Source organism: Cupressus sempervirens, chromosome 3 (genome assembly GCF_028749045.1).
Source record: "Cupressus sempervirens isolate cs-2001-9-10 chromosome 3, ASM2874904v1, whole genome shotgun sequence".
NCBI lineage: Eukaryota > Viridiplantae > Streptophyta > Pinopsida > Cupressales > Cupressaceae > Cupressus > Cupressus sempervirens.
In genome coordinates, this window is record NC_143120.1 from 635854638 (window position 1) to 635867010 (window position 12373).

The 12373-nt window shown below is 36.9% G+C and overlaps 1 protein-coding gene across 1 annotated transcript in view; it reads right to left on the minus strand.

The window, feature by feature from the left end:
- Window positions 1–1898: 1898 nt before the first annotated feature.
- Window positions 1899–12373, minus strand: part of LOC149568286 (endonuclease 4-like) — a 46794-nt gene continuing 36319 nt past the window's right edge. The window contains exons 8-9 of the mRNA XM_089821265.1: window positions 2361–2434; window positions 1899–2282 (exon numbers count right to left, since the gene is read on the minus strand). Of these exons, the coding sequence (XP_089677391.1) occupies window positions 2155–2282; window positions 2361–2434 (202 nt within the window). The 3' untranslated portion in view covers window positions 1899–2154. The remainder of the gene's footprint in view (window positions 2283–2360; window positions 2435–12373) is intronic.

The window sequence follows — 12373 nt, forward strand, 5'->3', positions numbered from 1 at the left end:
TAGTTGTTGATGGTATTGTTTCATACAGTGTGTTGTGTTTGACTTTTCGCTGAGAACATCGTTCCTCGTAAGAATTTGATCATTGCTATACATGGCCGGCACTACATATATATGTGAAGCCATCATGAAATTCTTCGATGACAGTTTTTATTTCTAATACACTGTGATGTCCCCAGAGAGGACCCCGAACACGTGGTAGCGACAAACCACACAGACAGACCTACGTCACCTTCCGTTAGGGGCCCACTCTGGGGACATCAAAGTTAGTAACCATTGCACCAAAAGCCCGGACTATTAGTAAACAGCACCTCCCCGCATTAAGGGGGCAACCCTAGAACAGCCTCGCTGGCTAGGACCCCGAACACGTGGTAGCGACAAACCGCACAGACAAACCTACGTCACCTTCCGTCAGGGGCCCACTTTGGGGACATCACAGCCCACCACGCTCCGCGGGTCTCGACCTCAAGACCTTCGGCTCTGATACCAAGTTAGTAACCGTTGCACCAAAAGCCTGGACTGTTAGTAAACGGCACCTCCCCGCGTTAAGGGGGCAACCCCAGGATAGCCTCGCTGGCGAGGACCCCGGACACATGGTAGCGACAAACCACACGGATAGACCTACAACACCTTCCGTTAGGGGCCCACTCTGGGGACATCACATACACCACTAGTCTGAATATTATACTTCTGTTTTTATTTGCCCATGAAAGGATAGATGTAACACATATACTTTTTATTTGCCATTGAAACTCAACACTCGACTCTACAAACATCAGCAATCTCTCATATTATGTGCAGTTCCATTGTTTCTTGTTAGTTTTTGCTGCTGACAGGATCTCCCTTACATTGAGACATTGTACTGACTTATCACGAGTATTCCATAAGAAAGATAATGGCTTATGTGTAGTCTTTGACACATGACATAATATGTCGCTCTGCATATATCAGTTTGAGTGTATATTGGTTGATTCTTGTTTACCATCGCTGTATTTATTTTCATCATGTCACACTTCAACCCATCTGATCTTTTGAAATCCTTCCCTAGAGAGCTCCATAGGCTCCTGACCATACGCTCTCTCTGTTTCATCATCTAGAGACAATATATAGCGGCTCACTAGACAAGTCTGTTAAGGTTTGGACAATCGGAGCACAGGAAATAAAATGCATTCAGGTTGTTGACATGAAAGAGGAAGTGCAAGCTGTGTCTCCAATAGCTCAAGTTATCAACAAACCTATACTCCATTTGATATAATTTTGTTGCTGTAACAAACAATCTCTACATTACTTCCGAGTCTTCCAAAGTATATTCTTCAAATTTTCATTCATGGCAGAGATATATGTCTGTCACGGTATACTTTATATGTATATCAAACAGTAGATGATTTCTTTCTAGCCAATGTAAGGAACCCCACAAACCTGATTTTATTTGTTTGAAGCAAACCAAACCACTCATAGATTTTTACAATTCCTATTTTGCTCAATTAATGAGCTGCAAGATCACTAGGGCCTCCTCAGTGATAACTAAATCTGGCTTGAAGCTTAACATTTGAGAGCATATCTTTTACATGTATTCTTCTTCTATCTTCAGCAAATCACCCCAATCCTCTTCCTTAATCAACTATGCATTTGTCTGGTTTTCTCCTTTTGTGTACTGTAGTGCAGTCCAAAAGAATGACTCTTGGGTTCAAGATTTTTCTCCTCATTTTATAGGTGCTGGAACATCCTTATTAAACATAACACCCTTGAGAACCTTGGAATCTTCCAAAAATATTTCTCAAATGGAAGCCCTAATTTGCAAAGTTTGGGCTCCATCACCCCCAAGGACATTACTGAAACCATGAACAGATGGAAAACAAAAGGCAAACATATATATATATATATATATATATATATATATATAAAATAAACTTTGAAATCTTCATATTTAAGAATAAATGTTGGCTCTAAATAATGTTCACTATCTTTTTCCATGGTCATGACATCATATGCTTCTACCCCTTGCTGCCACAGTATGTTACACCTCTCACTGTAAAAATGCGTAAGTACAGAAATTTAAGCATGACATAATTTGCAAGTATAGCAAATAGATTATCCAAATGTGTACCCTGATATAAATCTGTACAAAGAAATTCATTTCAACATTGTTTTAACTTCTCATATGATTGCTATCCGTCTGTCAGCCATTTTTGAAGTGAAAATGTGATTTAGTGTTGCAGCCAGCCTGACAGCTCCTTTTGCAAGTTGCTTCTCAACGATAGGCAGCCGAGAAAGGAAATAATCATCTGCAATTAAATAATTCGCTTTCATATCCTAGGGCTGAAATGATATAAACTGCTAAAATATAGAGTAGGTGAGATTACCACTTAAAATTGTGCCCGGAGTAGCATTTCTGTATGCCCACTTGCAAGCTAAACCAATGCTTTCAACTGCATACCTAATGCCACAGCCAAGTGAACCAAATCAACAGTGTAAAATGAAAATAAATGCTAGACGTGCAAAGGACCAAGAGGGAAAAGCCAGTCTTCTAGATCATGCGTCTACTACTTAATTAATCTACACCAAAATAGAAATTTACCTTATCCTAGGTTTAACAACAATGAAGGAAAAAATATTTAGATACATCTGAGCAAAAGCAGTTATGGACATAATTATATATCTTTACAGTTAATAGTTCAATATAAAAATGTGGAAACACACCTGTTCTCTGTATTTTTTGGGTTCCAAGCAGAGTGCAGATAATCAAAATTTCACTTGCTCTATCTAAATCTTGACATGGAAATGATAAATCAACTGACATGCTCAATAAGAGAAAAAAAATCAAACAACTTGGAATTGTTTGTTTGTGTATTAAATTTTTTCTTGAAAAAAAACCTTTATATTCTCTAAAGGCACACGTCATCCAACCAAAATGGAACTTAAGAGAACTCATTCTAGGCAGGTTGCATTTTGTGAGTCTGAGATCAAGCAGGTTGGATTCCTAGAGTCTGAGGAACATGGAGGATGCAATAGATCTCTCGAGGGAGTCAATTTAAGGGCCCAGTCTGTCTGGCTCTCCTGTTGTTTCAGATCCATCTGTTGCAAACGTAATTTCTCCCATCAATGCAATGTCAAGTCGGCCTAAATAAAAGAAATGTTTTAGAAAGAGCTGGATGAGGATAAACGAGTGAAAAACATCAAATATCATTCAAGTTGGCCTATGATCTAGAATTATCTATGTAATTTCCAGAATCATCTTAGACCCCTATAAAATGAGGCCTCCATGTAATGCTGGGAATCAGGTGGTGTATAAGTATGAGAATGAATGCTGTAGCATTCCAAGCGCTTGTAACGTATTCAAGAGTCTAATGAAGACTGCTGTACCACAACAACATTTTGATGAATCACTTCTGCATTTTAATTTTCTGTGTTTACATCTAAATTTATGAGTTTTGCCCACTCCATCCACTCTAACAGAATGGTATCACAGCAGGCAGTTCATGGAAGCAGGCAGTTTTGTTGATTGTATTTCCAGAGCCAGATGAAAGAAAGATGATGAAGATCACTGGAGAACAGTGCAAAGAAGAGGAAAGTTTGTAGCTGTTTTATGTAGCCACCAGAAGATTAGATTAAGGGTTTCCAATCATATATTGCTGTCATGAAAGCTGATAGGGCAGAGAGTCAAGTTGCTGCTATAGAAAATAAACATTGCTACTAAGGGAAGCTATTGACTGTCTCTGTCAAAGGAGGATTGCTGAAGGTATCACCAGGAGATCGGTTAAAGATTGCGGTTGCCTGTGAACAGGAGGAAATCACAAACCAAGGATGTGCTGCCATTATCGAAACCACTACACCTGATTGAAGGAGCTTTCACCAAGTCCACAGCTGAAGCAGAAGATCACTGCAGAAAGGAATGTGAAACCACTGGTTTGTGAACAAAATGCCCTGCAGACCCACCAATGTGTTTGGAGGTAAAAGGGACTGTTGTGTTTAATTATAATTGCTCAGTAACTAAAATTGTATGTTGCTCTGGAGATGAGTTTGCGACAAAAATAAGATTACAGCATTTACAAAGCTGTTTAAAATGCCAAGGGAGTTGATAATTAAAACAAACAAAGCACCGATCATGTTTTATGAGAATGCCTAGTTTGTTAAGAGAGACAATTTCATAAGGGAAGGAATTGCAACCTTCTGAAGCATACAGCCCCAACTGTTAGATAAATCATTAATCAAGCATATAAGATGAGTTGAAATTGTTTATTTCAATGGGCAAGATAGGTAAAAGAATGAAGAGAGAAAATGCAAATTTATTTTTCGAGATGGACAGTTTAAAAAAGGAATCGTTGGAAATGAAGAAATCCAAATCAGAAGGAGAGCAATTATAAACGAGAAACAAGCAGAAAAATGTAAACATTTAGATGAAATTTGTGATCTTTCAGCAAATTGAACAAAGTTGCTAGAAGAAAACCAGTTGTTTGATGAAGTTAAGAAGTGGAATGAAGATTTAGTAGAGAAATTAAAGAGATTAGAAAAGGAGAACGGTGTATACAATATCTAAATATCAAAATTGCATGAAGAAAAATGAATGCCTAAGTTCACAACCATTCATTCATGATTCTTCATGCAGTACACAAGATTTGTGTTCATCATTTGGTAAGTGTGATTTTTCTGAAAAAGATTGTCAAGTTCAAGATGTTAATATTGTTGGATTTGATGATACTACACTTGATTTTGCAAATGTTGCTAGTTGATTTGGTGGCGATGTTGGTTTAAAGATATGAACCAAATGTTATGAAGGTCAAGAGTTGGGAAAGCATGAAGAAGGAAAAATAAATTCTATTGAGCCAACAATGAAGCCAAAATATGAAGGCCTTGGCTTTCTCACAGACAGAGTAAGAAATAATACACTTGTTACAGGCTTGAGCAAATCAGTTCAAGGAATGTGCAAATTATGCAGTGTTCACATTGTAATAGGAAAAGATATACAAAGCACAAGTGTTGGGATCTACATCGTTGCAGTATTTTTGGTTAGAGAAATCATTGTAAAAAAAATGTTGGAATAAAGAGTCAAAATAATGAATCTATGACAGGTTGCATGAAAATGAATTGTGGAAGGAGCTATGGATCAAGTTAAAAAATGATTACAGGCGTGATAAAAATATGTTCGACTGTAAAAGCTCATATGTTGATAGCAATCATAAAAATTTAGAATGTTCAAGAAGGATGCATAATGCTTTGGATCAATGAAATTTATTGTCTCACAAGACGTCTACAGATGGTAAGTTTGTAGAACATTTTGGAATCAAATTTTAAAGGATTGAAGGACTGCCTTAGCAGTTAAAGAAGGCCAAGAAAAATGCACCATCAGATCTAAAGATTGTAGAGATGGTTTGAAGTTATCAAGAAGGAAAGGATTTGAGAAAGTCTGAAGGCATGATTGTGGATAACAATTAAAGGGGAGTGTTAGTAAATGTAATTTCTCTCATCAATGCAATGCCAAGTCAGCCTAGATAAGAAAAAATAAACTCTTCTAGAAAGAACTAGATGAGGATAAATGAGTAAAATTATTCAAGTCAGCCTGTGATCTAGAATTATCTATGCAATTTCCAAAATCATCTGAGATGTCAATGATATAAGGCATCTGTTAAGGTTGAGAAACAGATGGTGTGTAGCTGATCATGTATGAGAATGAATGCTGTTGCATTCCAAGCATATGCAATATATTCAAGAGTTTAATGAAGAATGTGCTGTAGCACAAAACAATTTTGGTGAATCACCTCTATGTTTTAATTCTGTGTATTTATTCCTAAATCTATGAGTTTTACCCACTCCATCCACCCCAATACCATCTGGTTGGTAGGCAGAGCTGGCTGATCTTTTAAAGAGTGGGCATGGATGTTGCAAATATTATTTTCTTGGGACAAGCAGCTATTATGCACAATGTAATCTGTCCCCAAGACATTATTATTACCCATATGGGTGATAATGAAATTTGAACGTTTTGCTTTTGTAGCTTGTATTGAACTTTTCTAGCAAGTTTATCTAGCTAAAAATTTTACTAGTGTTGGCTAATGGTGACATGACAAAAACAACAATATTTTACATCGTATCCGCCCTTAGTGCAATATAATATATCATATATTTTATCAATAAGATAAAAAATTTGTTCATAGAAATGATAGATGCCAAGTTTGCTTCAACCTTCTACATATACAACAGATTGGGTTACTGTTGTGACCATTTCACACATCCCCCCATTGCATATGTGGACCCCCTCTTTTTTCTTAGGAATTTGGTCACTCAGCTTAGTTGTAATTTGTGGTAGTTGTTTTGGCTTCTAAGTCTCCTCCTTAGGATGGAAGCAAGTCATTTGTCCCAGTCTTAGACCTATGGGTAGGGAAGAGCGATCAAGAGTTGACAAGAAACTGTCGAAATGTTGTCAAGAGAGAAAGTTGTTTCAAATGCGAGATATCACTTCGGTTTGGAAAATCAACATGAGGAATCTGTGGAAGGAAAAGAGAATATTAGCACGGAACAATTCGGGAATATGAGTTATCACAATTCGAAATCAAACTGGAAATGCTAAGCGGAAATCAGAGTTCACTAGCTTAAGTGAGGAACAAGTGAACAAATTGCTAAGTTCTTAGTGGAAAGTTGCAAGGAATACTAGTGAGTGTGAGCGAAAGGAAGGAAATTTTTTTCCCATTTCCAATATGGCATTGGAAATCCACCTAGCATTTTGCTCATTTTCAATATCCCATTTTCAAGTTTGCTCATTTCCATTACCTATCAAGAATTCCAGCCCAGGCATTTGCTCATTTCAAAACATCCATTGGAAATCCAACCCACTCTTACTCATTTCCAATACTTATTGGAATTCTGACCCACACATTTCTCATTTCTACTACTTCATTGGAAATTACTTATTAGCATCATTGACAATCCAAACTATCTCTTAAATCTCACAAAGAGAGGATAAGAGCAATTTCAGAAAAAGCTGCAAAGTCAAGTGGACATTTGATCAAATTAAGTCATAGAGGTGAAGGAAATATGGAGAGATTGAAATGCAACACATTTGGAAGAAACTGAAATGCAGATGGACAAGATTTTGGCCTAGCTCGGTCTCCTTGGTGTGAAATGCAACTAGAGCTCATGCATTAGGTTTTTTGTGCCTTATCATTTAAAATTTATTACAAACCCTCGTTTTTCCCTAGTTATGTTATAATTTTGTGTTACCCTTTTTATCACTTAACTAATGGGTCAAGTGATCATTGATGGGGTTGTGGTTTATAATTACCTAAGTATTCATTTAATTACATGGTCAACCTTTGTATTTCCTTAGTCTCATTTTCCTAAGGGTCCTAGCCTAAGTCTTCCTTTAACTTTTAAGCCAAGGTTCTTCCCGCACGGGCTACATGTCGATCTCCTGTGATCCCGCACTAAAGTTAGCTTATGTCTCCATTTGATCGTGGGATCACGTCGTGCTGCCACCTGTCCTTTTCGGTGGGTCCGACATCCTTTGTTTATTGTTTCATCAAAGGCTTCAGTACTCATCATGCTACTAATTGCTCCATCTTTTAGCACATGCTTAGATTGACAATGATCAACAATTGTGTCAGAAAACTAGCGGACTACATATCTTCCTGTCAGCATTGAGGGAGATTAAACTTCAATTCGAATGTAACAACTCTCATGATCCCATGTTGGAAGGTGATCGATCTTCATTAATCGTGGGATCGCTAGATATTGCCATATGTTCATGGTGGCAAAAGGTGTTATGTGGGGCCAATAGTGTGTCCATCTCAGTGATAGGTGTTTTCTTTCTCATTAGTTAGCATAGTTGACAAAGCACTAAGGTATTTTGTGCCACATATTATCTGATGTATGACTTGATTGGCAAATATGCTCAGATCATGCCACATGTCCCAAATGAACAAAGATCTTTAAAGTTGTTGGTATGTTGGACACGTCACCTTTTATATTATGTTGAGATGGAGATTAAACTTCAATATCGATCTGATGGTTCCTGTGATCCCATGTTGACACTTGCACTATGGTTATTTATTGTGGGATCATGGGATCTTGCTACATGTTTGAGGCTGCCAGAAGGGCTTGAGGTGGGACTTGATTAATTGGAATGTGTTAGAGTTCATGATTGGCACAATTTTGTGACGTGATGCCAACGCGTACCAAGCTCCAATGCATTGAGGGTAAACAAAAAGATGTTAATGGGTCTATCTTTGTGCACATTGAAATTTTCAACGACGATGTTTAAACTTGCTGATAAAGTTGCTTGAGAGTTAACCCATTTTTGTTCAATGTTGAGTTATGCTCATGATGAAGATCAACAACTCTTGTAATCTTGCACTGAAAAGTGCTCTATAGTTATCTATCACGGGATGCTGACACGTGTCTCGGATGGTGAGAAAGTAAAGTGTTATGCACCGGATTGTCATCATGGATTTTTTTGATGATTTGGAGACTTCTGATTAGATATAGTGTACACCGTTGTGACACACATTGTTGGTCAAAGGATGGTGGACTTCTCATTGTCTGATTGAGAAGCGTAGATGGAGATCAACAATTGGAATTCAAATTGTAATTTTGCCTCCTCTCGACCATTTGCTAACACATGAATTCATGGCAAAAATTACCTGTAGTAATGAAGATAAAAGATGACTAAATGATGAATTCTTTTTCATTCTGCTCTTCTAAAAGATTGTTCTAGGCTCTCTACAACTGTTCAACAATATGAAGGAGCTCTTTGCAAGCAAAATTGAGTGTAAGATTGTGCAAAAAATTCATAAGTTATTTGTGCCCTAGTTTGATTTGTTTTGGTGTGTGTAAGGTCTCTGTTGGTAAATTGATGTAAGGAATTATGCTCTTGGGTTAGGGTGAATTTATTGTTGTGATAATTTTGCAAAGTAGCAAAGGTTTTGAAGCTATTTGAGATTTTTAGTAGGAAGAACCCTAGTTTAACAAGTTACGAGTTGAAACCCTAGTTACAAAGATGTTGCCTATTACAAGATTTTGGGTGAATATTTTGCAACCAATAGTTTTGTTAAAATGCAATCGCAAAATAGGATGACCAACCATAGCATATGAGATAAACTCTCTCTTACCTTAAAGGGAAGGCTTCCCCTTTTCACCATTCCTTGGATCAACTCAAGGTAAGCAAGAAGTTGAGAGCTTCATAAGGGGTGCTACCAATAATATTTCCTCTTAAATTTTAGGAAAAAATCCACTTCTCTGCAGAGCGAGTAATGGGCAAAATGAAATCTCTAACTACACTTCTATCTAGTAGTTGGAAATGGTGATATCAATAAACCAACACCAACTCAAAGGCTGATTAAAAGCGTACCAATTTGGCTCTAAGTCTTGTTTGTCTAATTTATAAGAAATATTACTACCATTGGGGCGCAAAGACTACTAGAAGTGGATGATCTCTATTCTATAACTTATTGTTGGTTTTAATCTATTCTATAACAAAAAGCTCTACCATTGGGGTGCAAAGACTTCCAAAAGTTGGGAAATTTTAACTATTTTTTGTGAATTTGAGATGGTAGCACAAGCTACAGTCAAAGCTTCTAGTCCATGTATTACCACAACCACTCCCAGTCAAAGCTTCGGCTCCAATTGCTTCTCACTATGTTCTATTATTTAACACACAATAATAACATGAATCAAAGACAATAGGCACAAACTACAATCAAAGCTTCTAATTTGCTCTATCACAATTGCTTCCAGTCAAAGCTTCGAATCCAATTGCTTCTTTTATTCACTTTTCTCCCAAATTCGTACTACACAATCAAAGTTATGCTTGCACAAGTTTGGCACAACTTTCTTGCATACAACAAAAGATGATTTTTACAATGAGGGGGGTACTCCTTATATAGGAAAAGAAATGAGAAAAAGGAGGAACAAGTGGGAGAACTCGAAAAACTTTGACCCAGTCTAACTAGGTGAGAAGAATTATTGGATTACATGTATAAAGGACATGTAAATCAAATTACATGTAATTGAATCTCATGCAATTCATCCTCCCCAAATACAAATAGGAAAAACAAAAAAAGAACAAGACGGAAGAAGTTGAAACTATTGATTCTGAATGAATCAATCCTGTAGACTATCAACAAAAGCCTTGTACTTTGTGATGATTGGGGGATCAGGGATTCATGTATTCTACACCACTGCATTCTCTTTGATAAGTAATCAAGCTTTTTCTCATTCGAGTTGTCATGAATTCTCCTTTGTAGATTGGCATATTTTGGAGTCTCTTGATACTTTGAAAACCTTCTCAATGGGATCCAGATGTAAACTCGGAACAACATTCCATCAACACCTTTAACTTTTTTCTTTTCTTTTTCTTTCTTGAAGCAAAGTGCTTGGCATATTCCCACATGAACTCAGGTTCTTGGACAGCCATTGGAAAATCGGAGACCAACTAAATAATTTCTTCTTGAGAATCAAACCATGTTTCTTGACGGGATGCCTTTCTTCTTTGAAGAAGTTCTGACATATCTTGAAGAGTGTGCCTCAACATAAAGATGAAAACATCTTCCAATGAGATTGGGTCCATAAAAATTTTGGGATTTGAGTTACAATGACGTATCCATGAGGGATGAGCATCCGAAGTATGGATTAAATACTTATGGAACACATATGATGGCTGGAAATGAACAAGAAAGCATATGTATTTGGGTGAAAAGAGCCAAAATCACTCTCAAGGGTGGATTGCATGTGGGCAAAGATGGACTTTTGTGGGTATGGCAAAGAATGCAAGTTGGGATGCATATGGATGTGCGCAAATGGTGCCTTTGGTGTTTAAAGAGTGACCTTCTGCAAAGATGGGCTTTTGTAGGTATGGCAAAGAATGCAAGTTGGGAAGCATATGGATGTGCGCAAATGGTGACTTTGGTGTTTAAAAAGTGACCTTCTACCAAAGTCGGATTCTCCAGATGTAATTACATATAAAGTGATTTACATGTAATAATGACTTGATGTAATCATGTAATTAGGTTTGAAAGATGAGATTACATGTAAGTGGGTTTGGAAAATGGATTTATATGTAAATGCATATGAAGGATGGAATTATATATAATTAAGGATGGAGAATGAGATTACATATAATTGCATATGAAGGAAATGGATGCAATATGCTTTGACATTAATTGATGGGGTATGGAAAGATGTGATGCATTTGCATGGAAAGGTGGAAAGTGAAATGGATGCAATATGCATTTGCATTCTTGGGAAAAATTCTTCAACTTTCTTCCAAAACAAGCTAGAAAACAAACAAACAAAACAAAAACATACCCCTTGCTTTCAAACATGACAAAATATCAAGTTGCTCTCCTACATGCAATTTCGAAATTGGAATTTGGGGAAATTCCAAGCATTCAAAAATTGAAGTTTTCATCTTATTTAAAGGAATTTTGCACAATATATGACATGTCTTTGAACAAGTATGCAATAACAAGCCATAAAATGCAACAAAATAGCAAGATAAGCATGAATAGAAAAGCAAAGTTGAATTTGTCTACTTACTTGGAGATCAATGAGCCAAATATGAAGGAGAAAGAAGTTGCAATGAGAGACTAATCTCCAACTTTCAAACCAAATTTTGACCTTTCCAAACCTCGCAATGATGAATTCGAAATGAGCAATAGATGAGGTGTTCATGGATGGAGAAGCCAAAAATGTGCTCTCAAATCCCCAGTATGCAAGACGTTTTTGCAAGTTACAAAGTATTTGGACATTTTTTGACCAAAAACGTGGTCTCAATCTACCATTACATGGATCGGTTTTGGCATTGAATGTCAAAAACATGACTTGTAATGGCAATGGAATGAATCAATACAACAAAATGCCTTCCATATATGCAAAAACATGATCTCAAAATGCCCAAATATGGGCATTTTTTACCAAAATGTACCCTCAAATGGAATGAAAAATGACATTTTTTGTATGGAGATTCAACGCCTAAAGCATGGATATGCATAGAAATGCCAAAATGCACCTTAAGGAATAGACTTCATGCCATGAAATGGGGAGATCTGGACTCTCTCCAAAAAAGTGGTCTCAAAGGACAAAAACATGGACATTTTTGCTCTTAGAGGCAAAAACATGGACTCAAGATGTAAATGCATATGATGAAATGCAAAAATGCACTCTATGGGAGGCTTTGCATGTTTTAAATAACAAGTATATGGAGTCAAGAGGCAAAACGCAATCTCCAAGCCTCATTACATGTTTTAAAATACATGTAAGTGCCAATCTATGCAAAACGCACTCTAGAGGCTTCATTACATATTTTAAAATTATGCCTTTAGAGGTTGAGTAAGTAAAAGGCACTCTAAAGGCCTCGTTACATATTTTAAAACTTGCAACATGGGCA